The 27,988-nt window shown below is 32.9% G+C and overlaps 2 protein-coding genes across 5 annotated transcripts; one reads left to right on the plus strand and one right to left on the minus strand.

Moving 5' to 3' along the window:
* Window positions 1–1,325: 1,325 nt before the first annotated feature.
* HPS4 (Hermansky-Pudlak syndrome 4 protein) lies at window positions 1,326–15,896 on the plus strand. 2 transcript variants are annotated; one of them, XM_088229168.1, is made up of 9 exons: window positions 1,326–1,847; window positions 5,177–5,411; window positions 6,040–6,273; window positions 9,042–9,136; window positions 9,240–9,468; window positions 9,549–10,810; window positions 10,904–11,081; window positions 11,883–12,103; window positions 14,978–15,896. In XM_088229168.1, the coding sequence occupies exons 1-9, from the start codon at window positions 1,840–1,842 to the stop codon at window positions 15,144–15,146; spliced, it is 2,631 nt and encodes an 876-aa protein (XP_088085294.1). In that variant the 5' UTR covers window positions 1,326–1,839; the 3' UTR covers window positions 15,147–15,896. The 2 variants fall into 2 exon arrangements, with proteins under 2 accessions (XP_088085294.1, XP_088085300.1); XM_088229174.1 differs by lacking the exons at window positions 1,326–1,847; window positions 5,177–5,411; window positions 6,040–6,273 and adding an exon at window positions 8,399–8,529.
* Window positions 15,897–18,687: 2,791 nt separating this feature from the next.
* Window positions 18,688–26,074, minus strand: tra2 (transformer 2). Of its 3 annotated transcripts, none has more exons than XM_088229187.1 (8): window positions 25,934–26,074; window positions 25,660–25,775; window positions 23,949–24,186; window positions 23,152–23,280; window positions 22,893–23,068; window positions 20,921–20,977; window positions 20,174–20,325; window positions 18,688–19,058 (listed from the first exon to the last, which is right to left on the minus strand). In XM_088229187.1, the coding sequence occupies exons 1-8, from the start codon at window positions 25,946–25,948 to the stop codon at window positions 19,033–19,035; spliced, it is 909 nt and encodes a 302-aa protein (XP_088085313.1). In that variant the 5' UTR covers window positions 25,949–26,074; the 3' UTR covers window positions 18,688–19,032. The 3 variants fall into 3 exon arrangements, with proteins under 3 accessions (XP_088085313.1, XP_088085326.1, XP_088085320.1); XM_088229200.1 differs by having other exon boundaries at window positions 18,688–19,380; XM_088229194.1 differs by lacking the exon at window positions 18,688–19,058 and having other exon boundaries at window positions 20,003–20,325.
* Window positions 26,075–27,988: the final 1,914 nt, after the last annotated feature.

Raw genomic sequence — 27,988 nt, forward strand, 5'->3', positions numbered from 1 at the left:
TGTGTGACATCACAGCCACACAAGAGTTAGAGTGAATTATTATTTATCTCTCGCCGCATTTTATGTATACACCTACATGTATACGTCTGCATAATATGTAAGGTAATAAAAAGGGGTCAACACATCTTTCAAACTATTAAATTGAAATCGCAACTTTTTCGTATTGGAGTCTCTATCCGTTCTTAGGGTTTTGGCTTACGGGGTTTAAATTACTGGGATGGCAATTCACCCCGTATAAGCAAATAAAGTGTGTACTGGGAGAAATCATAAAAAACTGGACTTTCGCATTATTCGTGAGTGACAGATAAGCCTCTGACTGAAAGAATAATACTATATATGAAACATTGAGTGGAACCTATGCCCCCCCCCACTATATGTGTACAATGTAATTTTTGTTCTCTAATTCGCTAAATAATATTTTGCTTTTTAGCTCTATATAATCTGCATTATTTTTATTTTTTATAAAAAAGGGAAATATTAGAGTTCTTATTATTTACTCAAATATTTAAATTTTCAGACCATTTCCTAAAAGTCGTAAATAACTTGTGCTGGAAAAATGAAAATCGAGTTGTGGTAGAGTGGGATTTGAACTTGGGACCTTTGGTGAGTCCACAATATTACCTCAGGATCACAAGCCGATTCAATTTAATTAAATATTTTCAAAATCTTCCTTACCCGCTTCTAAATAGGACTTATTTGTCCTTAATTCAATTATAGTTTTATGGCGAAATTGGCAAATAGGTAGTTTTCTTTTCATGTGTGTAAATTATAATATAACCTAAAAGGCTTCGAAACAATATAAAATGCAGTATTTTTTTTATAAAACCTAACTAATTTATGCATTTTGCAACCATGTTTTATACAAAATCTAAAATTGTTTAAATTGATGTTTCAGCAATTCTATTTGCAATAAAGTATTACTAGTAAAGCGTGCTTGAATGAGATAATTTTATATTACCTACCTACCTATGGGGTAGCTATACAATGGTTGTATAGCTTTTGCTTGAAATAATACACTTGTGATTTCATGTTGTTGTCTATTGTTTGTGTCCATATTGTTATTTTTTTCTATTTGTGTTGTTTTAATGATTATTATAATTAGTAAATTCATGTAACTTGTTTTCGGTCGAAGTTATCATGTTTCGATAGAAGGCTCTAATAAAGGGGTAAAAGGTGCAATTATAACGCCTGAAAAATAACTATTTTTCAAGACAATTACATTGGAAAGAGCGGGAAATGTAAATTGTGAACGATGCAAGTTATTATATAGTCTTTCAAAATAGAGTGGAAAATGTTAAGTGGAACTACAAAATTTGTAGGCTGGCAGCACTTATTTAATTGCCAATAATTATATCATTTAGCGTTGGCGTACGAGTTTTCAAGTGATGTTTTCCAGCGATTTTCGAGTTTTACTATCGTCAACATGAATAAAACAATCAAATGTGGCACTAGGAAGTTATTTGGATGAATGCAAAGCGGAAAGACTAAATTCTATGGATTGGCTTGTCTCTGTATCTGTCAATCCGTCAAATTGTTTATGGTTGAATTTTCCTTCATATTTTCTTTTGCTGTCAGAAATGCTATATTTGCTGTTTGATGTCTAGTGTCTATAATCGCTGATTTGCAGTTCCACATCTTACATTTGAACGCAGTACAAATAAATAATATATACACTTAATTATCCTAACGTTCTCAAAATGATGGCGGGCTGTTATTTTATTTCATATTTAAATATTGCGTCCAAAAACAAATAAATAAAAACGTAATTAAATTATATAAAATTAATATTGTGATGGTCTGAAAAATATAGTGAAGGGTGATTTAATATTCATTGCAATCATGGCAAAGTAAGTAGAACATTTTCTTTAAAAATAAAAAAAATATCTACTAATATGTACATACTTCCTTGTATAGCTTACTTTGTACGCAAAATAAATTTAATATTATCTGTGATACTAATGACAGCTAAGCTGATTGGTCGAAATTTTAATGTTGTAATTTATTTTTATTTGATTTCATTTCGGTTTATATTTAAAGTATATCAAAATATCGTATAATTTATAATTCGATTTGATTAAGTGGTGAAGCTTCAACAAAGTGAACAATGTTGCGTTGCTCGGGTGAAGCCAAAAAAATGTAATTCTACCTACTCTCTGTATTTTATTTCGAGTATTCAATATCGATTTCGAAACGGCCTACTAACTTAATTTGTAAACTAAAATGCAATATTTTCTGTTTATATTATAATCTGTACCTATTTGTGCAAATAACAATTCTTTAAGAATTTTTTTATTTTCCATAATTTTGAAACTTTACATTGAGATAAATCATTTATATTTAAAATGATGTTAAAAGATAGGGTTTTCTATGCCAATATACTATGCACTGGAACTTCTTTTTATACGGGGATACGTTCTACTCTGTACCGTGTAAAAAAATTACAGTGGTCTCTCGGTGATCCGGCAGACACCGGAACAGAGAACTGCCGGATTCCTAAAAATGCCGGCAGAAGCTGTGTTATATTGTATACATAAATGTATGTAATACTGTATTAGGAACAGACTGGCGTAAGGTAGGCTAGCAGATAAATACATCGCGCACTGCCGTCTTTGACCCCGACAAGCAGTTACTTGTTTCCAATTCACGCTACCCGCTTGGTAGCTGCGCCAGATGGCAGGCAGCTGGCAGGGCCGGAGAAGTAGCTAGAAGTGCTGGATTAAAGAGAGAGTACTGTGTAATAAAAAAGAAGAATGGTAGATAGGTATTCTTCTACAAAAATCATTTGGGAATTTTAAAAAAATTATGTTTATTATTTATTGTGCCCTTATTTCATTTAAAAATTTATTTTTTTAATATTTGCGTTCTTATAATTTACCCAAATATTTAATTTTGAGGGCCATTTTTAATGAGTTGTAAATAACTCACTATTAGAAAATGGGAATCAACTTGGGGTAGAGTGGGATTCGAACCACGAACCTTTAATCCGTGAGTCTGAGACACTAGCCACGAGACCACAATCCGATTCATCATATAACATTACAAAAAAATACGTCAAAAAATGATAACAAAGATTATTCACTTTCACTCTTCCCTTGCGCGTACCTCTCTGCACTTAATAAGTAAAAGAGTGATGTAGAGAATTCCAAAAACGAATAGTTTAATTACATTACTATTACCGCTTCATTTTTGTACCGTGTTTTTTCGGAACTGTGTAAAAAGAGGTTTCGGTGTGTATGATAACTCTGGTATCTGCTAAATTAAAATTATTATAACATCCAATTTGTGCTATGTTCTTAACTAAAAAAATTGTTACTAAAAATAAAACATTGCATATGTGGAGTAAAAAATTATAAGGCGCACAAATAAATCAGATATAATTTGAAGCTTGTATCTGTCAGACTTAAAGCAAATCGTAGGATTTGAATGACCGACTACAGCCTTAAAAATACTTTCTTGTGTTAGATTTTTTGTCTATTTCCAAAATTGCTGTATACTTTTAAATTTGCAATGCTAAAAAATCTCAAAATAATCAATTAAATTTGTTACAATATTTGAGTTTGTCCAAATGTTCGTAGACAAAAGACTGGATTTCAGGATGGATGGATTTTAGATAAAGGTTTCAGCTCTGTAACTTCACTAAAATCAACAAATGGAAGAATTGAAGAAATATGGATGTTCTAACATAGGCAAAATGGTGAATGTTACACAGTGTGTAAAGTGGCCACTCAAACCAGCCAATTACAGGTCATAAGCCCTGTAAATGCCTAGACTTCCATATTCCCTTATTTAAGGTATTCTCCATCCCTGTTGTAATTTGTTAATTAAATTTGTGTTTTTCACAAATAACTAAGAATCCTTTTTTTATGTATGTTTTGCGATACTTATTACATGAGTGTTAAAACTAAAATTGCACACAAATATTATTTCTATTATTATTGAAAACTAAATATATTTACATGAACTGCGATTGAGAAACAAGGGCTTAGTATTAAATTATTCGAGTAGGTATCAAAGTACATTATTCCACCACTTACATTATGCAAAACACTGTTGACTTAATGTAATAAATAGTAAATTCATTCCACATTTATTGATGTGTACTGCATAACATAATAATCAGTATTTCGTAAGATTTAATTGATTAAATCAGTAAATCAAATATTGACTATTTGTAATTTAAATAGAGGTGCATATTGTTTTAAACTGAGATGCAGTCATTATGTGTACATTGTTCTTGAAAGATGTCTTGCAAAAGGTAAGCCCAATTACAATTATTCACCTAAGGAAAAGCATAGTTTTTCATTTCAAATTTCCATCGAAATGTGAATCGGATGATGGAAAATATGGAATAAATAATATTTCTAAAAATGAAGCGTGTATGAGATCAATGATGAGCAGAGTGGAAAATGTTACTCAGTTTAAAGTAATAACTAAAACCAACCAATGCCAAATCACAAGCCCTATAAACAAATGCCTTGACTTCAAAATTCCCATGTTTTAAAAATGTATAAAAAATACATGTAAATCAATAAAAAATACAAAAACATTTATGACACCAGTGGCAGTGATATTTTTTAGCTCAAGCGCAGTTCCTATTATTGTTTGTATCTCTTTTAAAAAAATGTTTTTGTTATTACTTATTATTGTATGTTTTAAGAAAATGCCCAATATTAAAAATATAAATGATATAAATATATATGTAAAGCCTCACAAAGCAAATTAAAATGACCTGTCGGTGAATATCTTTTTTTTAAATATGTATTACCTACTAAGTAGACAATTTTAAATGAGTAAGAAAAAAGACACAAAATTTTTACTAAAATTTTAATACAAAACACCTATTCACACCTTAAAAACACGCCAGTTTGACGTGGATTTGAAAATACATGATAAAAATTCAGACAATAAAAATTGTACGAAAAGTTGAAATTGGAAATATACAAGATGACGACATAACACTAACTAAAAATGCCGGCATACACAAATATAATACCAGACAATAACAATACTATCACATTGAAACAGCGAGGACAAATGCAGCACAGTCAAAATAAAATGTTTTTCCTCTCTGTTGCAATAAATTTAGATCTTAATAACTCCCTAGGGAGTGAAATCTAGCCTTGTCTATAAAAACATTTGGACATGCTCAAAACATTGTTAAATATGATTCTTTCAGGGAGATGATGATAGTGTTTGTGTACGACACACTCCGCTGTCTAGCGGAGGCGGACGACCCAGCAGATGCCGTTCTGTACTTCCACCCGGGCTGGGTGTCGGACACGCAGCGCATGTCCCTGTGCGGACAGCTCATGGGCGTCTCCCACTGCCTCAAGGCCATCTTCTCCGCCCCCCGTGTGCTCGCCCTGCACAGTGGCAAGTTTGTCATCCAGGAGTATGGCAGATATGTTCTGGTAAATATCGCTCATTCACCCCTTATCGAGGTATAATTTAGAAATGAATATAATCCTATTTTATAATTTTTAGTGTCTACGTAATTCTAATATGAGGAAGGAGGTAATAAAGAAAGTGTTTTTGTCAAATAGTTTTTTTTAATTTGTGGAGGCACGGCGTATGGGGTATGGGGTGAGAGGGATTAAAATTCATTTTTACTTGTTTTGAGCAAATATAAAATATTGTTTATTTATCGCTTTTTTAATTTCTAATATTTAAACTTTTAAAATTTATGTATTAAGATGTCTACAAACACACTCGATATTTGTCGCCGACATGTGACCATCAATTGAATGTCGAGCATAATATCTAATGTCTGTGTCAGCAACCAATCTCAATTGTAAAAAATCGAGCATATCTGGACAACTCACAACATTTGACGGTCTTTATTTGTCAGCAATAAATTATTAATTATTCTAACTGAAATTTATTGTCATTTCCTTACCCGCACTCAATAGTACATAGGGCACTGCATTAAACCACCAATCAGTTCGATGATTTTCTCACACGCGGAACTTCATTCTTATCCGCCCAGACACAGGCAAGAAGCAGACAAACATACTAATATTACGCATGAACACTTCGCAGGCTGTGGGCAGCGACCGCAACATTCCTGATTGGATGCTGAAGAACCGAGCGGAGAAGTTGACCTCGCTTATCAAGGTATACCACTGTGACCTGCAGACCTTAGCAGAGCAGTTTCCCGGAGAAAACAATCCCCGCTTTTCTGAAAAGCTCTACCAAATGTTCGAGACATACTTGCCAATCCTGCAGTACGGAAGCTACATGTTCCAGACTGTGCCCCTCCTGAATCTACCAAAGGTATCACTCTATTTGTTTTGTTTCATTTAATAAATTCCTATTTATGATTTATCAAAACATTTTAATTTTGGTACAGTTTTCTCCCTATCCTAATAATTGTGCTGGACAATGTACTACGTCGGGACCGCAACCCGTTTATGTATCTATTTATTTTATTTGGTAAATAAGGATACTTTTTTTTTATTTTGTCAAAAACAAATTATCTTTACATATATAATTTCTTTGTAGTTGTGATGTCACTGAACTCCTAAACGGCTTAACAGATTTACGTGTGGTTTTCAGAGAAATATAGATCTTTGCGCTATGCGTTTTCGTAGATATTAAAATCTTCAATCCAATGTGTAAAAAAGAAGTAAAGAGCATAAATGTTTTATTCATCAGTCTACCAGGGTTGCATTCGAGGAGAATGCATTTGCAAAAAAAATGGAAAGTTTTTTTTTTTTTTGTGTATAAAAAAGTTTGTTTTTAAATGTTTACGAAACAGCATTTGTTTTTTGTGGATCTCAATCGGATTCTTTCCTTAAATTCCTTATAATTTCTACCCATTTATTTCTTTTTACTGGATTTTTGGTAATACTAAAATAATATTAAATTGAATAAATTTTTAAAATCGTATTCCTATATAAGAACACCCCTCTGTTGGTGAGAAGACCGGAGTTTGACGTTTGCAAAAAGAATGCCATATTTGAAAATAAAAAAAAAATTGTGTTTTGGAATTCAACCATAAACAAGTACCTAAGTACGTACTTATCAAAGTATTTTTCCAAGGCAAGCCAACGTTCGGGCAGGACAACGTCTGTCGGGTCAGCTAGTTCACAATAAAAATTAAAAATGTATTTTACTACCATTTCCCTGTCCGAACCCAGTGGTTCATAAGACACTAAATGCTACTCCAATGAGGAAGTTCAGGAAATTGAATATAGAAATGTTTTATGACACAGGATAAAAATTAGAGTATTTAATTGTATTGCAAAGTTTCCCAAAAACGTACAAAAAATATCATAAAAATGATTTTAATAAAAATACACTCCTTTGAACTACGTCACAAGTTCTTAAGGATCAACGAATGATTGAAAGTGTTGTGATAGATTTCCAGTTTCCGGAAAGCCAACTCATCAATCAGCGGAACTTGTGACATCACATGCGGAGTAGTTACGAAAATTAAAAAAATTGTAGCGCTGTTAAATTTTTGCTTAGTTTGATAGTCTATAAAATATATATTTTTTAAAACCACTGAACTTCCCCATTGCAGGATATCTTGTTCATCTGTTACATGAAGGTAAAGTGATCAATCTTACACTTCAGATTCTATTTCACACACATAATTATATTCTTCGTGTAGTGCAGTTTTAAACACGTTCGCTTACCATGCTTGAGGTCCCAGGTTCAATTCCTAAGAGGGTCGAGTAGAAATAAGTGTTTAAAAGGTGGTTTTACATTGCAATATTTCACTGTACCGGAAATGGCACCTGAAGATTAATACTGATCAACTTACCTTCATGTAACGGATGATTAAGATATGCTGCATTTGGTGTTCCAATGCAGTGCCCTATGCACCATTGGATGTGGACAGCTAATAATGATGACTTAATGAAATCAGGTAAGGTTGTGTTACATATATCTACAAAAATAAAAATCAAACAAAACAAAAGAGGAGCAATGGAACCACATAATATTTCCTTAATTTAATAATTTTTCGTAATCTTTTTCAATTTATCATTTACTTTACATTTTTGTTATCTTGTTTTCTTCTTTTGCTCACAATAACAATAGATTATTAATTATTATTGACTCATTTAGCTCCAACTAATTAATTCAACATTACATTGTCGTCTCTATCACCTTATATCATTTCTGACTGTGTCTATATTAATAAAAGAGGTCATAATTATTAGAAGTCTATATATTTAATTGAATTAATGTATTAAGTTGACAAAGAAAAGTATTTGTTATATTATCTGCTAACACGGATCTCAATACTCTGATTAATAACCTTTTGCATCAACATACATCTGTTTAGTATAAAAAATCATAACTCAACTTGTTTTTTATATCATTGAAGTTGCAGTATTATTGGCCTTGTTAAGGTTAATATTTCACAAGTGGAATTGTTTCCTGGCTATCTTCATCTACGTAGTGTTGAGAGAGGAGGGGTATTTGGACTGTGGACCTTTGTAGGAACTTACCCTATAAGCTCAATGAAGAGAAAACCACAGAACACTCATTCGAGAGAAGCCGGACTTTTGATAGACATCGGTAGGCTTTCCATTTCACTTGAAGAGATCACGGCATTTTGTGTCCTGTTATCATTTATTGTCCTTATTACCTGTACCATCCTAACCATTTAAGGTACTACCTCTTGTGATAAGTCACTGTGACTTATTACGGATTGGATGTGCCTTTGATCCTCACCAACGCTTCTGCATCCCACCTCCATGTTACGTCTTTTGATGCTAAAAAGGGGGCAGTGCATCAACATGTAAAGAACACTTTAAAGGGGTTTCATTTCAGATGATTTCGAAAAGTTTAAAACAGTGCAGGTAGCTCAAAAACCCCCTATGACCTGTGAGGAATTGTGTGATGTCAAAGCTGATTTGATTTTTGTAACCCGGAACGTGTCGACAAGTGTCTTGGCTCCACGGGGCTGACAAGGTTTATTGTTGTACAGTTGTATAAAAAAAACATTATACTGAAACACACCATACTAATGTGTAAAATTTTCTAATTTTTTGAATTTCTGAAAAACCGTTTGATTCTCTAATTTTCAGAGTGCCACAAATATATTTTTGGAAAGCATGCAAGTATTGGAACATTGTCAGCGCCTAGATGGAGTACTTGGTGGTACTATATTGTATAATAATAAGTAAGTACTTGAGATTAGGTCATTATATTAACCAACCCGTTAACCAGCATTTTTCACTTCGAATGCTACCAAAAATAAGATTTTATATAATATTTTATTACAGAATCGTAGCAACACAGTTAACTTCTAAGCTGACTTCTCACTTGTCTATGGTAGACCCATATCGCATCAAGTCACCGGCGGAGTCCTTCGTCACTGACTATGAACTTCCTCAAGGAGTCCAACTGCTTGTAGTCTATATTAGAAGGAAGAATTATGAAACTCTCAAAAAAGATGCTGACCGGGTTCGATTATGGTTCCAAAATGGATTTGAAAAGCTCAAATCTAAAAAGGTACTCATCGAAATCAACCTGTTTTACTATGCAATCGTATTTAAATCATATATTTTCTCAAAATCTTCTTTGTATTTTAGAATGCTCCAAAACAAAAAGATCCAATAGTTAACACAATGAAGAGAGATAAATCTTTGCTCTTTACTGCAGTACCTGAGGAGGAAATACACACGGGAACTCCATCTCCCTCTTCTCCTCTAGGAACAACCAAATCCGCTTTGAAAGAAGCAAAGTCCAATATGCCCGATGTCGTCCCTTTTATAAGCAAACCTCGTGTCAGGCCTAATAAACTCACACTAAGCTTCAAGAACTCCGTGTCCAGAGATAGTATTGATGAAAATGCAGCAGCGCCAATCCCAGTTGCTCCCGTGTTCACGGGTCAGACTAGCGTCTGCTCTACACCGATGCTGGAATTTAAACAACTCCACGGAAATGTGATGTCTATCTGCAGAAATTCCGACGATCAGTTATTATCCGAAGCTTTAAATGTTCCTGTAAATGTATGCAATAAACAAATCGAAGAAAAAACAGAAACCCAAACAGCCGATACTCAGCCAGATATTACTTTAGAAAAACCAAAAAAAAAAATGAGCAAAGAATTCAACATTTCCGGCGAAAATATGGTCGCTAAACCTTTAGTCAATATGAGGAAGTTTAAGAGCCTCAGCGATATTAACAGCAGCTTTAGACGCATTTCACATCTGGCCGCAATGCGCTTCGGTAAAACTGGAACCCCTAATCAAAACTACAGCTTAAATTCAGACGAGTCTCCATCTGAAAATAGAATAAGCGCCACCATAACGGATCCTTACTACCCCGTATTCAGGAATGACGGAGTTCCCATATCTAAATCTCTTTTCAATGAATATTTATCTCAGAACTACGCAGAATTATCCCGAGAAACTAAAGCTGATTCCAAACCGATAATTGAAGACATTCCTAGTAAATATGAACCTCTCGAGGGGTTCCAATCCGGTATGAAAGGTTCTCCCGTTAGAAGAAAATCTTATGATATAAAAGTTGCAAGCCCTAAGAGTGACCTTCCTCCAAAACCGGATAAACTGAGAAGGAAATCTCTTTGTTTACCTCTCAAGTCATTAGGAAGTGATAAAGTTGGTTTGCGAGAATCAGAACAAAGCGGTTCTTTGTTCGAATCGCAAAATAGGAAGAAACTCTCAGGAGTACAGCTCACACCTTTAATGGAGAAATTAAGTCATTTAGCATTTTCGGAAAAATCCAGCGGCTACAGCAGTAGAGGAGTAACTCCTATGGAATTCAAAGATTTCGCTTTGAGTACTCCCTGTGTAGAGAAGACCATAATTTTTCCTGAGGTGTCTAAAGAGTATGTTTTTATTTGTATCATTACTCCAAATATTTTATCATTCATTTATATATATTTAAAATAAATTAATTTTAAATGTCTTCCTTTTTGTAGAAAAAGTAATAAACCCGAAGTGGACAGTGAGAGTGATAGTGATGATGATTCCCATAGATCTAGTTTCAATATAGATTGTGAAAAGAGTGTCTTGTATGTTTATGGACTTCAAAATATATCTGTTATAATGTTAATAGATGAAGAGGCAGCTAAAAACTCAACCACTATTGATGCTTTGGTAAGATTTTATCTATTGCTTCATTACTTTCGAAATTTGCGTTTTTATGATTTACCTAAATATTTCAACTTTGTGGGACTAAGGAGAAAAACATAAGGCTTACCAACTTGCCTTCATGTAAAAGAAATATACCTTAATATGCTGCGATTAGCATACCAATGCAGTGCCCTATGCACCATTAGGTAGACAAAAGTAAAATGATAAATAAATATTTAAAACTTCTTCTTTAACTTAACTTTGACAGGCGCCGTGGCGCAGTTGGTTAGACGGCCAACTGTGAAACTGGCGTCGCAGGTTTGATTCCCGCCAGTTGCAAGAAAAAATTCCATGAAATATTTTTTGTCTCAATTGGTCTGGGTGTTGTGGTGTATTTTGCACTACCTCCTTCCGTATCCTCTCTATCCTACCTGCTGACAAGCCTCAAAATAGAAGCTTAGCGGGTTATTCCTTCAAAAAAAACATAGCTTTTTTTAATAAATATTTGATTTACTTTAATTTTGGGGCCATTTTAATTTAGTCATAAATAATTGTATTAGAAAATGGGAAACAAGCTGTGGTAGAGCGGGGTTCGAGCCTCGAACCTCCTTATCCAGAGTCCAAGACACTACTGAGAGACTCGTCTCATTAAATATGACTCTTTTTAAATGCTGTGCGACAAGTTTAAAAGCAACCGAATTTTCGACTAATCAAATACTCGGTAACATTTGTGTTACGATAGTGTATTTTTGTTTGAAAAATGCTTTACTATTGTATCGTCCATTTAAACATCCTTAACCTAACCTTTACTAAATATTTTTGCAGTTCCAGGTGAGTACTCAGTCATTGAGCCCTATCGAACAGATGTGTATGGAGCCCCTTCCAGGGTGCGAGGACTCCAGCGAAGCCTACAGCTACCTGTCCCTAGACCCGCACTGGGGGCCCGTCAAGAAGGGGGGGCCTTGGGCATCGGGAGACATCGCCACTATGGGATACATACATAAAGACTTCCAAGATGACCCTGCACTTACTGAATTCATCATCAGGTCGATTATTTATTTATTTATGTTTAATATGAGGTATATCCAAAAAATATGTTCCGTTTACCAGGTTACAGAAAACAAGTACATATTCAGAAAAAAATATTGTGAAAAAACTTTAAACCCACTTTTATATTCACTCTTCATAAAATGGTACCGACTCTTTATAAAAGGGGACGCCCACTTCCTTCGTCGTCGTGCTCATTATCACGACCTCTATTGAACTGTCTCACCCATCTCCTTACTATTGAATCATTCATCACAAGTTCTCCGTTAACCCATAGATCTGTTGATAAATGTGGCCTGGCATAATGTTCTTCGCATTAAGGAAACCAATTACAGGCATTATCTCACAAGCGACAGGAATTTTAATTTTATTCAGCATTTCAAACAATCACCACGAACTGACTTAACAGTCAGCCATCTCATAATGGCGTCAACTCCTTCTCAATAGGCCAGGGTAAGTACCACGCATGTGTGAAACTGCCAATGAAAGAAAAGAAATACAAACGGAACTTACTTTCCGGATATACCTCCTATATCTATTTTTGTTTGTGTCCAAGCAGGATCAAGAATAGTTATGTGTGTGAAATATACGACCAAAACCCCAAACGAGTATTTTCAACTTAGGTAGAAATCCTGAAAAGGGGAGTTGAGTGAAGTTAATCTGGTTCGTAGTATATTGGTTAGTGCATTTTCCTACAATGCCTGAAGTCCCGGGTTCGATTCTTAGCAATGTCACCTTAAAATATTTATTTAAAAGATGGTCTTTGCAATGCAATATTGAATAGTGCCTGAACTGGCGCCTGAAGCAAAAGACCGCTCATCTTGCCTTCATATAACTAAAATATGATTAAGATACACTGCAGTGCCCTGTGCTTCAAGTCCCGACATGGTTGATATGAAATATTTATTTAAGAGTGTTTTCACACCAGAATATTTCATAGTCCCTGGACTAGTACCTGAAGCGTAATTCGGATATCTTACCTTCATGTAACAAAAAATTATCAGGATACCCTGTGATTGGTGTACCAATGCAGTGCCCTATTGCACCATTGGGTGCAGAAGGGGAATGATGACGAGGATGACCTATAATTTAGAGTCTCTTTACTACATTACAAAATGTTCGAGTATTTATAGTATATATATTATGTACTTTTTGGTATGCGAGTAGAAAAATCTAAAATATTGGGTTTATAAAGCTTTCCAGAAGTCGACTGGTTCTCCCATTAGAGAACTACTTACTCTTAAGTGGGAATCACTGGAATTTTTCAAATATAATTTTAGAAATCTTTTATAATCTGAAATAATACTGATTATAGCCGACTGTTGTCTGTTAATTAAAATGTGATTTTTTTCAGGATATGTTGTTCTATAATAAATTTATTAGTGCAACTGAGCCTCTTGGTCTGTACAAAAATAATAATGTTCAGATAATTTATATAGCGCCATTTTTGTTAAAATCACCTCATGGGCTTAAATTAGTGTTTTAATGAATAATTAAAGTTACACATACAACACCCGCAATACAAAATGCACTATACTATTTAATTTATGTAATGTAGGATCTACATTAGAAATATTCATTATAATATTGCTTTTGTTTGTAAAATGTTACATATGTATATGTATTATTTAACAAATATTATATTAATTTTCTTGTCCAATATTTTATGCTTCATGTATTTATTATTATCACATGTCACTAAAATATTTTCTCAATTCTAATATTTTTCAGCTATTTTGATTAGTTTTTGAAAGATTTTTTGTAATTATATTTTATTTTTACTATCTAAATAAATAAAAAAACATTTTTATGTATATTATTATGAAATGTATGTTTTGCATGTGTAACCTAACACATGTTTTATTTATTCTTTCACAATTTTTGTATTTATTTTTTAATAAGAATTTACATTATTTTGAAATATGCGCTAAATACATATTGAACAAATTTTACTTTTAACATTTATCCTATAAATAACACTACAAATAAATAGACTTTTATAATGTATTTCCCTTTATTGTATTTGTATACTGTATGTGTTGCATAATAGTATCAAATTTGACACCAGATATGTAGACACCATTAAGATTATTTCCCTAACCCCCCTGCCAATAAATTGTTGATTCAATTTTATGTGCTCTATTAATTGTTTACAATAATATAATATATTATTTTTGGTTTGTACGCTGATTTCATACTTATTATGTACTTTGTTAATGTTTACTTTCTGTAAAGTATATTACATTGTATTTTGCAAAAATGTTTTAAAATATTTATAAATCAGGATATGTTCATTAAATTTAATATTTGGGATATTAATCTAGTTACAAAAGTATTGCATCGGGCTCTTGACATAAGTTGATAACTTTAAAATTTACAAAATCGAAATTTGTTTTTTTTTTTTTTTGCTGTTTGCACGCCAGTTCGACCGCCAACTGTGAAACTGGCATTGCGGGTTCGATTATTATCGTTTGCTAGAAAAAAAACCAATGAAAGGTTTTTCCTTATTGGTCTGGGTGTTGCGGAGTATTTTTGAAAACTTCCTTCCATATCCTTTCTTTTCTACCTGCTGACAAGTCTCTTAAATAGAGACTTAGCGGGATATTCCTTTAATTAAAAGTTACAAGATTTTTACTTTTGCTATTTTTTATCTTTGTGAAAGATGTTGCTTAAATCTTTATTTTTTTATTATCTATTCATTAAATATTATTTATGTATTATATAAAAATATTTTTATTCTTGCCATATACACTATATTATGCACCATTATCTTAATACACTTACCATCACAACACATTCACAAGACATACAAACTTTCAGCCCAAGTGAGTTATGCGGCGAGGAGGTAACATTAAGTCCGACGTGTTTTGCAGAAACGAAGAGAGTTTGGTGTTTGGCACTTCATGCGGAGGAGCCCAAGTGTACTACCAGGAGTCCGGCTGCAAGCACCCTGGTCTCCCGACTCCTTCCGACCTCATGGGGACGGCTCCTCTCAAGGCCAAGAGGCGGCTGCAGAGAGACCACACCATCACCATATTCTAATTCCCTCGGCAGATACATTCCCACTTTAGCATACTTACTTCCCGTAATTATTATAGCGGCTTCGTACTTCCTTTCGGACTATCTATTTACATGTATTTTAGCTGGTGTAAATGTTATTTCCTAGTTGATTCCTCCCAGTGCTTACTTTAGTATTTTATTCTTACAAATGAATTGGCCAGTGACTAATTTTACACTGTTATTTAATCCTTTGGTTGTATAAGTATTTTTAGAACTATATTTATTTACAGTGTAAAAAATCATTCATGTTTTGTAACATGCTTATTCCATAACATAATAATATCAGATAGATTCATAATGAGGAAGTTCGGTGGTTTTTTTTATTTGTTAATAGACTATCAAACTAAGTTTTTTTTAAATATTTTCATTGCTTTGACTTTTTTCAGTTTTGGATTTTGAAATTACTAGTTTTCGGTGAGTTGTCATGACATTTAAAAGTAGAGCCCCGTAGCTAACGAAATATACTAAACATTGAAAAAAATGGCTTCCCGGAAACCAGAAATCTATCACAAAACATGTCAACGCTGTAATTGATTAGTTGATTCACAAAACATGTCAACGCTTTGATTAGTTGATTCACAAAAACTTATGCGTCATTCAAAGCTGTTCATTTTTATTTTTTTCATATATTTTTGAGAAACTTCTCCATACATGTAAGAAAACATTCTTTGCATCCAATTTCCAGTAGCACTGAACTTCCTCATTAACTCTTTTTACTACCAAATATGAAAATTTAAAATAGTGCAAGGTACGTACAATTGAATTTTATATGTAAAACATTAAAAAAAATTCCTTGCTTGATTAAGCCTTAGTATTATTATTTTTAACATGGCACTATAAAAAAAAAAAATAAAAAAATTATTGGCTACTAAAAATGAAATTGCTCAATTTACAAAAATCACTGGATGTAAGAAGTAGAGGATTTAAAGTCACTCAATTAATCATAATATTTTTTATTATTATGTATTGTTAAACGAGAAGTGTGAAATCCTGGAATAATTTTTAAGAAACCCATTTACATTTTGAGGATTTCTAACGTAATTGTTTGTTTTTTTATTAATATACACATAAGTATATTAACTATGTCAACTTTGCTGTATGTCCTTAAAATGGGTCGGTCGAGCCTAAACTAGTGGATATAATTTAATCATTCAGTAGTGTAAACATACTCTAAAACAATAATACAACCCTTTTTTCATTAAAGTTACGAGCCCATCTTATCCACTTACCTGTAACTTGCAAGTAGAATATTATTCTTATAAACTGGAACCTAAGTATAGCGGTCTTCTGAACCCTAATTTTATGTTTTAGAAGTTCTAAATATTTTACAGGAGGAGAGTATAAGAAAACGTGTTATTTGTTTTCTAGCTATGTTTTAATCTTCAACCTTCACTATGAATTAGTGACAACTAATGTTTTGGTTTTGGCCAATAAAACGAGTTTCGGCCACGGTTTTGGTTTCGGCTAAAAATTGGCTGAAATTTCAACCTTTAGTTTGTTTCGGCTTTCAGCCGGTGAATGTTGTTGTCACATTAAATTTGTGCCTTTTATTTTGTGTATTTTATTTAACACTTATTTTAATGAACTCGTGAGGTTTGACAATAAAAACACCTAACTTTGGGCGTTTTAACGCGACTTTTAACTTATTTAATTGAGTTTTGGTTTTGGTTTCCACCGACACTAGAACAGAAGCCAAAATTCAGCTGATTCGGCTGAAAATCTTGTTTCAGTCAGTCACTACTATGAATGTCAAACAGAAATACACTAGTCAACATCCCTACACCAATATGCCATTTAAAAAATTTCTTGCCAAGTCTGTAAATTATAATATGTTTTTATATTACAAATTTGAAATACAAAGTCACAGATTTGAAATGGTAATCGTACAAAGTACTAGTCCTTTCTTAATCAGTGATAGTTGAAGGTGAATAATATTTATGGTACCGCCGAATATCAGCTAAAAAATACTAATTTTTAGTCAAGTTTTCACACCAATGAGATTTATTTCATTATTACATATGTACAAAGTAAAATGTGTAAAATATGAGGAATGACAGTCGGATTTGCGTATTTTTGCACTAATATATAAATAAAAAATTAAAGATTAATACCCATTCTAATTCAAATGTGTAATGCAAATATTATTTTTTTATTGTGACATTTTGGAAAAAAATTAGTTTCAATAGTATGTACATTGATTATATTTAAAATAAAACACTTGGTATATAAAATATAGACCACACACAAGTTTATAATTAAATTAACATTATAATTAACACAACTAGTTTCACGTATTCCGATTACCCGTCTTCAGGTGTAACTATTAACTTACGCCATTACAGTTAATGGTTACATAACTTATGTTATAATATTAAACTTGTATACAGAGTGTTTTATTTTAATTATAATTCAAATTTTATTCCACAAGGTAAATGCTGAAACAATAAATAGTATAGTATTTGCATTGTGTATTTCCATATATGTAAAAAGATTCTTTACTTTCCGGTGGTATTTGATTAGTATGTAAATTGCTTCTTGTAAAGTATTTTTTATATTTATTTATGTAGAACATCATTCCTCACTTTTGATATTATGTTCCTCGTATATTTTTTATTGAAATATTGAGTGGTAATAACATATGAGCATGTTTAGCTCTTATTTATAGATTTTCATGTGTGGTTAGTGTTCCAAGATCTCAGCATAATGGATTGCAGAAATTCGTAGTATGTAGCATCCATGTATTATTAAAACATTACTTTTATTGATGATAAAAATACTTAATCAATTTTTATACATAATATTAAATACAATGTATACTACATAATATTATTTAGGAGCAAACATCCAGCCAATTAATTGCCAAAAAATAGACGATAGATTTGGATATTTAAAAGACTAAATTATTTCTCAATATTGGCTATAAACTGAAACCTAACTTTCACTCTTATTGCCAAAAAATTTTGTGAATAATGTTCTTATATTTCTTTTCTTTTTAAATATATTTTTATACTGTTTTAAATGTTAATGTATCAATACAATACGTTACGGGAAATTAATTGAAATATTATCTTGTTACCCTTATGTCATTCTAGAATTAATAAAATGTTAATTTGTGACGGATTCCCATAATATACATCAATAATCGTGTTAATGAATAATAATCACGTAAACTACTCCATCTTTGTTTTTATTTGTTTCTATAAACATTGTCTGATCGAGACCTTCACCATAATCAACTGGCTCAAAACCGTAATTTCATACAATTATTGTAACACCATGTAGTAAAATCCCTATAAAGCTGGACAAGTGTAGGCATATAAATTGAAGTAAAATTTTTAGTGAAAAGATCTCAAATAAGATTAGAGAAGACAATAATTATCGAATGCATTTTTACCTTCAATCTGTTAATATTAAAATAATGTAGCAGCATTATTAAATACAATATAAACAGGGGAACAATTGAGGAAGTGGAGTCGGGAAGTTGAATGCGGAACAGTGGGGGACTCAGTAAAAGTACTGACGGTAGAATACAAGTAATTTATTATGAAGTCACAATAACAAACTAAATCTATCGATGTTGAATACTAGAGTGTCAGGGAAAGGGTGAGTCCCGCCTCGGCTACGTCGAGGGAGGAACATACTGACAGAAGGCGAGAGAGAGAAAGAGAGAGAGAGCTCTAGGAAAGTTACAATAAACTTGACTCTAATCAAAGGCAGAAAGAATATGACCCACTCGACAAAGAAACTTCTTTCTTGATATTTTCTGTCTTGTGGTGACGCAGCGTTGGCAATGATTCATATTCTTTGCGCTTCAACTATTTTCAGATAACTTGGTATATGTTTTCAAGACAATACAACTTCAGTTACTTCATCCGTATTTTCTTGTATCAATACCTTTTCAAACAAACAAAATTAATATTAGACCATTTGAAAATCAAATTTCCACTTTATTGTTCTAACTTTGACAATATTGAAATTGTAAAATATAGGTTTACATATATTATTTATAGCACTCGTTAATTGATACAGTCCCAAAAAAATTAAAATTTAACATAAAACATTATAATGGTTCTAGTGTAACTATAAAGTAAACAAAAAAATACAATAAAATAAACATTTAGATCTTAAAAAATAAGGTTTTTAGAAGAAAGCGAATGTGATGTTTTTGTGCCTAATTAGTGTCTCCAGTAAAGGCACGACATCCGAGACTAATGACCTGCAAACCAAACATGGCAATATCGCCATATCGTCATTTTGTCCACACAAAACATAAAACATAAAGATAAATTGAATGTGAACATTTTATGCATAACCTAAATACTCTAATCCCTATTTGGAATCAACATTTTTCCAGGACCACTAGAATCATCTGTTTTTGAAAATAATATTTCCATTCAGTTTATCCAAAATAAAAGCATACAACATTTTCAATATTCCAAGGCTTTATTTAGGCCATAGTAAACTTTTTTACACATTTGCATCTCGAATAAGCTTATATTTTAATGAATTGAAAAGCCCCTTATTAAACTCGGAACCAATGGTATTTATTACCCTTATACTAAATTTTTAAATAATGAATAAAAGTATTTTCTCAAATCAGGAGCAATAAAAGTATTTAAAAAATTATGGTCTATTACATTCCACCTATTAGAAAGTTACAAAAGTTCAAATAGCACATAAAAACATTTAGATTTTAGGAAATTGGCTCGTTAAACATATTTTTACGTAAGCGTCAAATCAAATTTGTTACAATTTCGAGAGGAGGGATAGATACATGAAATAAGAAGAAATTCAAATATGCAGTATGTAGCAAACATGCAATTGATTAATTATTCTTGTTGGAGTTGGACCACAAATTTTTCCTCCGTTTACTATTATTTTGTGAATTATCATGAACTAGGGTCAAGGGTAGTGATAATTTATAAAATCACAATATAAAATAAAAATGGTACAGTTTTCAGGTTAACTTTTACTGGTACATATGGATCAGTAAGCATTGTTGGACTTACGGGGAGAGTAGGATCTGGAACGGGAACGGTTGTAGCGAGAGCGCCGGTAACCCCCCCCTCCGCCCCCGCGGTAGTACGGAGAGGGGCTGCGGCGCCGGTAGTCTCCCCGCCCCCCACGGTACCCCTGAGAGCGTCCCTCGTAGTAGTAATCGCTGGAAACACAATCATCACCATCATTACTCGACTAAACCAAATATTGAATTAACCCCCATCAATACTTAGATTTTTATTTCTGTATATTTGTTTAGTTTATAACATCGTCTGTAGATGGAAAGATCTGTAGTAGTAGATAGTAGTGCTTAAAAAAAAACTCAAGTGGTCCAAGAACAAAGTGTTTTATTAATTATATATTTTACTGGGTTAACTTCTCGACTCCGTCACTCAATCATATACTAGTAAAGGGAATATGCGCTACCTTAAATATTCTTCACTGAGATTATCTATTTAAAAACAGAATTGCCCAAACAGGCAACTTTGGGGATTGTTTTTTTTTTACTTTTCAAAACTAACTGTTAAGGAGCTACAAATTGAGATTGAATATCAAATGACTATCATCTGATTCTGGATCGCATTGAAGAAAGTCACGCTCATCTTTGGCTTACCTTTTATGCTTATCTTATTGGAATAAAAGTTATTATTTAAAAATACTTCCTTTTTGTTATTTTGCAAAAAATTGAGCAAGGAATTAACTATTTTCAATGTTGTGGAAGTAAAGGACAATTTAGAATTGTAATCGATCGGACTTACTCTTTATCTCTTCGGTCTCGCCGGTCATCTCGGTATCCTCCATTATCTCGATTCACGCTGTAAAATAAAAGACAATTCAGTGCTTCGGGGTTATTGTAACGTAAAAATTACCCAAATGTTAAAAGCGTGTACGGAAAGGCCTTTAACAGAATCCCAAGAATGAAATCCTCCTCTAAAACTTTCCGTTCTATTCAGAGCAGTACGCAACACGTGCAACTCTAAATAGAATACTCTACCAATTCATAATAGTAGATTACATCTTCAACTTCTAGATATAAAGCTCATTAGAAATTTGTTCATAAAATGAATTGGGACGGATACAGAATATAAGACTTAAAAATAATATTTGTCATATTCAAATTACAACTTTTATTGTCCACCCCGTGGTCACCGCATTTGCCTACCATGCAAGTGGTCTAGGGTTCAATTACCAGCAAGAGAGACTTGATATATTTATTTAGTAGATGCGTTTCTCACTGCATTATTTCATAGTCCTTGACTGGCACCCGAAATTTAATCTTGCCTTCGTGTAACAAAAAATTATCGAGATATGCTGCAATTGGTGTACCAAACAGTGCCATATACACCATTAGGTACAGATAAGGGAATTATGATGACGATTAACACGTTCGCGGCTATGCCAGCTTTTGCCATGAAAATTGTGTCTCATTTAGGAAATGACTGCTATAGCCATCAGCCCAAAAACATTGATAGTGAAAAGTCAGCTATAACCTACCTAAAAATGAAGTAATTATATGGTAGGAGATAAAGTGTCCCAGTATATTAGTCAAATAAGATTTACTTCAAACCATTAACTACGGTCCAATCGGAAATGAAATACAGTCAAATTTGGTTATTACGAAGAAGATGGAACCGACTGAATTTGCTCATTATAAGCATTACTTGTTATACCAGACCATATAATCGTAATAGACTTATGCAATCACCATTGCATATTGTCACCGAGTAAATAAATAAATTACGTATAGTTCATACAGATAAATAAAAAAATAATAAATGCTAACAAACTTATAAATTTTTAAACTTTAAATACAGATAAATGAACATGTTTTTTTCCACATATTGACACTGTGGAAAAGATTTTTTACACACTTCAAGTTTTTTTGAGCCACATCCTATTTCACAAATAATTGCCACGTTTCCACGAATTGAGAGACACTTTCTCTTGTTGGTAAACATGTTTTTAATTCAAGGGTTAGTTTTTAACTAATTTAACATCACCCACTTTGTAATGTTTACTATGCATTGACCATAGAACATTACAAAAATCTGAAAAGCATTGTAAAAACCCCTGAAATACAGGTGTCATACATAAATTACAAAAGAAGTTGTAAATTGTAATGTGGTGCTGAGCCGGTACTTACAGAGTTCAGAAAGCTTGGATTTTTTAGGCGCACTTCAACCATGTGTGCAATATTGTAGGCGAAAACACCAATTAGGTACTTTGACACATAGTGTCATAAAAGTCATCCGATCGCGATGCCTAGTGGCATTGGTCCTAAGTTAGCCACCCATTTAGATTTTATTACTTAGGTATTTTTGTTTCAGAGAAGTAGCTCGTTATAAAAGTGAATAAATGTATGGAGAAAACCATAAACTAAAATGTGGACGATTGTTTCTTCATTACATCCGAGATCTCGCTATTTCCGTGGTCGTTATAACCAAGTTCGACTGTTTTCCAAAAAATAAGAAACTTATGATTAGTGTCCATATGAATGAATCATGTGAGAAAAGTGTACGCGAACCAGTTTAACTATAATAATATTCCGCGGGGAAAATTCATTATATCTCATCTGGTAAATTTGAATCCAGTGATTGTTATATAACAGTTATATATTTTATTTTAAATCTTGAAGTAATACACTAATAATAATTTATAAATAGTTTAACAACACACATGTCTTAGCCTAATTAAGCATAGCTCGGATACTGCACCGAATGTCACACTCACAATGTAGCCTTCCCCATGTACACACCCGGAGTGGGTGTGTGAGCACGCTGGGTTATGGAATAGTCCACGCGGATCCTCCTCCCGTCTATCTCCATCCCGGTGCACTGCTCTTTGGCCACCTTGGCGTCCTCAGACGACTCGTAATATATAAAGCAGAAACCTCTCGACCTACCAGTCTGAAAGTAAAGGGTCGGTGTTATTTGTGATTAACTTTCCAGGAGGCGACCAGGCAACCGGGAGATAATTAATGTATACAAACCTTAGCGTCTATAACAACTTGTACTCTCTCTACGGGTCCGTATTTGGAAAATATGTGATTAATCTGCTGTTCAGTTGTGTAAATACTTAGGCCAAATATTCCCAGGCATCGTGATAACTCTGGATTTTCCTGAAATTATCAAATAAATATTGTTTATTTCTAAATTACATTAGCACTTAAGAACATTTTTTAGCGGTAACTTAGAAAAGATTTTAAAAGAAAGCTAATTGGTTCTTATTTGTAAAATAAAAAAAACACCGTACAAGGATATTAGTGTTTTTTTTTTTTATAATAAATTTAATTTATGAATGAGAGTTAGATCACCACAAGGTTTGCTAGTTTATAGCGCATTCGTAATTCTAGCTACCTAATTATTTACATTAATAATTCCTGATGGGGTGATTCTAATTTTAAGGATTTGAAATAAAGCACGTCTTGTAGCTACAAAGTGTACAGACATTATTAAATTTGTGTTCGAATAAGGCACAAACTACTTCTATTATTCACATAAGAGTTTTAAAAAAACAAACAAAACAAACCTAAGAATAGGCAGAGAATAGAACGCCACACCATATTTGCATACGGACCTCACTTTTTCTACATTCATATATCTTTTCAAGCACGCAGGCCATTTATACTAAAAATTTTATCAGTATCAAAATTGTGAATGATTGAAACGGTTGTGCACAGATAAAGGAGTAGATCAAGGTGAGGAATGATATATTTCAAAAGTGTAAAAGATTTCCCTGGGTACGAGGATTATTATTTCAAATTAAAAAAAAACTAGAGTGACTGACCCTGTCTCCCACGTGCCTCCTGCGGCTAGACATTGGGCTGCGCGAGTGCGAGCGTCGCGAGTATGAGGGGCGCGGGGAGTAGGAGCGCGAGCGGCTGTGCGAATAGCGAGCGCCACCGCCGCCGCCACCGCCGCCGCCGCGGTAGCCCCCCCCGCCGCCGCCGCCGCCCGCGCGCCGCCCCACGGAGCCCGAGCGCGAGCGGGTCCGGTAGCGCCGGTACCCGTCCGAACTAACACTGCTGTAATCATACTCGCCACATGCATAAACAACTTCCCACTAGGAATTATAACTTACCTACCGAGGGTGAAAATTATAAGGAGTTTACCAAATCAGTTATTCATCAAATCAGAATATTAACCTAATTAGATGTTCATCAAATAATAACACTAACCAAATTAGATTTTCGGGAAATTAGAATGGAGAAAAAAACAGGCATTATACAACTTAACCCTTGAAAAAAGGAGAACACAGTCAAATAACATAATACGAGTCTTTGTGAAGTTTTTAATAATTTTTGTTCATTTGTAAAGCGTATAAACAAATAGTAAAATAATCATCATCATCATTATTATTAATAATAATAATACACTAGCAGCTATTAAGCTGATGCGTGTATATCAAGTGTACATGGTTATTAAACATTATAAATTGATGTGTGCATCTAGGCAGTTTTTGAACACATTTACTGAACTAGCACCAATCACTTTCTCGGGAAGGCCATTCCATTTCTCCAAAACTCGTTTTGTCAGGAAGTTCTTCCTGGGGTTGGATGAGAAGGAGGTAGTGTTTAGTTTCAATGAATGGGATGACGGTTTTCATTCATCATCATTCACTTTCCGCACCCAGTGGTGCATATTTTGTTACATGAAGGTAAGGTGATCAGTCTTACGCTTCAGGTACCAGTCCAGGGACTACGAAATATTCTAGTGTGAAAACACCCTTTTGAATAAATATTTCATATCAACCATGTCGGGAATCGAACCAGAGACCTCTTGCATGGTAGGTAAACGCGCTGACCATTACACCACGATGCCGTAAAATTAATGAGAAATTTTATTTATAATATTTACAGCCTAAGCTAATTAAATTTAGAAAAATATTTAAGTAAATGCAAATAGAAACTGCACAAACAGAACATAAATACATTTAGCAAAGACAAATTGATACATTTTATCAAATTAACAATAGAATTTTTAATAATCCAATAGCTAACAGCAATCACTCTTCGAATTTCTAACACATATTATCTTTCAATTTTATTTTATCTTTTTATATTTTGAATATCAACATTATATAAATATCAATGAACCGACATGAAAATCAATGTTTAAATAATTATTCATATCAATAAACAAATATTTTTTTATCAAGTTGACAAACAAAAAATATCTTGTAAAAAATTTCTAAGTTCCTTCATTTTAGAAAATAGTTAAATACCTAAGCAATCATTATTATTGTTACCATGTTTTCCTTAAATGGTTGCTAAATTCAACAGAATCATATTGTAACTATGGCGATTAACATAATAGCTTTTTTCCACTGTAATTATAAAAACATTTGGAAAAAAAATAAATGATGCATGATAGTCACTGCCATGGAAACCAGAAGTATCATCAATAGTATTTTATTACTAAAGATTTTGCTATTATGGTTTGGGTTAATATCACAAATAAAAACCCAGAAAATTATGAACAAATGAAGCTCTCCATACCCTGTATACTTTTTTAGGGCTTTGACCGGAGTCCTGGACCGACTGCCACTGTGTTCTCTGGATACTTTACGTTCTTTTGCAGCGTGACCCCTCGAACCATTTCGCGAATGACTCCTCTGAAACATAAATAGTACGTTATTATAAAGAAATAAATACAAATTAAAGAGCACGCAAAAGCACGCTTGCGAGTTTATAGCGGGAAAGGCACAGCTTTGAAATTAAAGGTTTTTTTAGCATTCTTTTGGTGACGATATACAGACGATAAAATACGTACCTCTCGATCAGACATTTTGTGATTAAATTCTTAATACTTTCAGGAAGCAAATAAATTTCCTCGTCAAAATTTAAGATAAACCGGCGAAGAACAAAATGGCCAGAAAATGGCGAAAAAGAGAAACAGACAAACAACCATAGACAAAACATACAGCTAGAAAAGTTAGTTCTTTTTCTTCGTTATTTTTTGGTGACATTATCCACTTCACTTTTGCATACTGGGGTGATTGTTACTAAATAACAACTCAGTGCCATTAGATATAGATATTTTATTTTTACATAAAACATTATACGGTTTGTTGGGTTTGGAAAAAAGCATCAGAATATTAGTTGGGAGTAGAATATCAATTTTGGAGAGGTCGGATAGAACATTTGCATACAGCAAAACCCCGGACATAGATTTTGAACAACTGAGTAAGTACCATGGCAACAATAATAACGCGCAATCTATTCGTGTAAAGAGTAAAGACCACAGACTACAGATATCTTGTTAAGACTAGCCTTAAATTGTTCCAAAGCACTTTAAAAATCAAAGCTTTTTTTGATATGTACGATTTCAATTCAAAAAGATATTTATTCTTGACTTGTGAAGAAGAAACCTAATAATATTCTTGCCTCGTATTCAGTTGCTTCTCTGTCACTATTATAGTAAGGAGATCACCCGGCAATAGTAAATTAATAATAGTGACCGACAAAAATAAGATTTTCTAACGATACCGAATTTTGTCTTCTGTTCTAGTTTTGGACGAAACCGAAACTTATTGAAATAAGTTAAAAGTCACTTCAGAACGCCCAAAATTAGGCGTTTTTATCATCAAACCTTGACTAGTTCACAAGTACACAATGAAATAAAAAACATAATGAGTAAATTAGTTTATTTTGGCATATTTTGGTTCATTATTATAGTATACGTTTTACATATATAACTTATGTGTAACTGTTCTTCAATGTACGGTATAGGAACACTACTTTATTAAAAGTACAGCCGAACGCAATTCAATACATCCCACCCGCAGATTTCGGTGGAGCCAAAGTTTCGGCTAATTTTTGACTGAAACCAGTTTTATTGGCCGAAACCAGAACTTCGGTCAGTCACCAAAATGAAAATTTCATTTTATTTTATTTTATTCAGAAAACATACAGTCATACAAAATAGGTATTAAAAAGAACATTTTTTTAACATAAAAAGACCAATTAAGTTTTCATAAATTAAAAAGATATAAACATTAAATGTGACAAAAAAATAATAAATAAATAAGAATTTTAAGTGAGAAAAGAATAATTGTTGACATTTGCGTTTTACATGGAGGTAATATATTAAAATAAATAAAAATACCGAATGTACACTCCGAGCCATCCACGCACACACATGAACGCACATATAAAACATACACAAACATATGCATTACATGCGGTACATATACATAGCATAAACCACTCAAGATGCACATTCAGCAACTATCCCAAATAATCGACCCCATGAAGAAATTTTCTGTACAAATGCAACGTGCAGTTAAAAATGTCTACATCAATACTGAGTCCGTTATAATTTCTACAGGAACGTCTAACGAATGAATTCGAGGTATAATTGTTTTTACAAGTTGGTACGTAAAAAGGGGAATTTAATCTAGTATAGCGAAGAGGACAACGGAAACCAATATTTTGTAAAGGATACGGCGAATCAACTATATCATTGAGAATTTTGAAGAAAAAAAATTAAATCATATGTAAGGCGCCTTTTTTGTCGTGATTCTATATTAAAATTGATCAAAGATGCGCCGTAATCATTTACAATGTTGCCAAAACGATATTCCAGGCTCCTTATAAATTTCTTTTGGATGTTTTCAATTTGATTAATATATACATTATATTGAGAGGACCATACTAATGAAGCGAATTCGAGTTGACTTCGCACATAAGTATAGTAAAAAAGTTTGAATGTATTTGGTGAGAATATAGGCAAGATCTTTGAATTCATAAATTCTTTACTACATCAGCGGCTACTCTTTTGGTACCAGATATTTTATTACAACAGCTAGGGATCCAAGATATAAGG

The sequence above is a fragment of the Micrasema longulum genome, unplaced genomic scaffold (genome assembly GCF_059751315.1).
Source record: "Micrasema longulum isolate JH-2025_06_02 unplaced genomic scaffold, ASM5975131v1 h1tg000049l, whole genome shotgun sequence".
Classification (NCBI taxonomy): Eukaryota; Metazoa; Arthropoda; class Insecta; order Trichoptera; family Brachycentridae; genus Micrasema; species Micrasema longulum.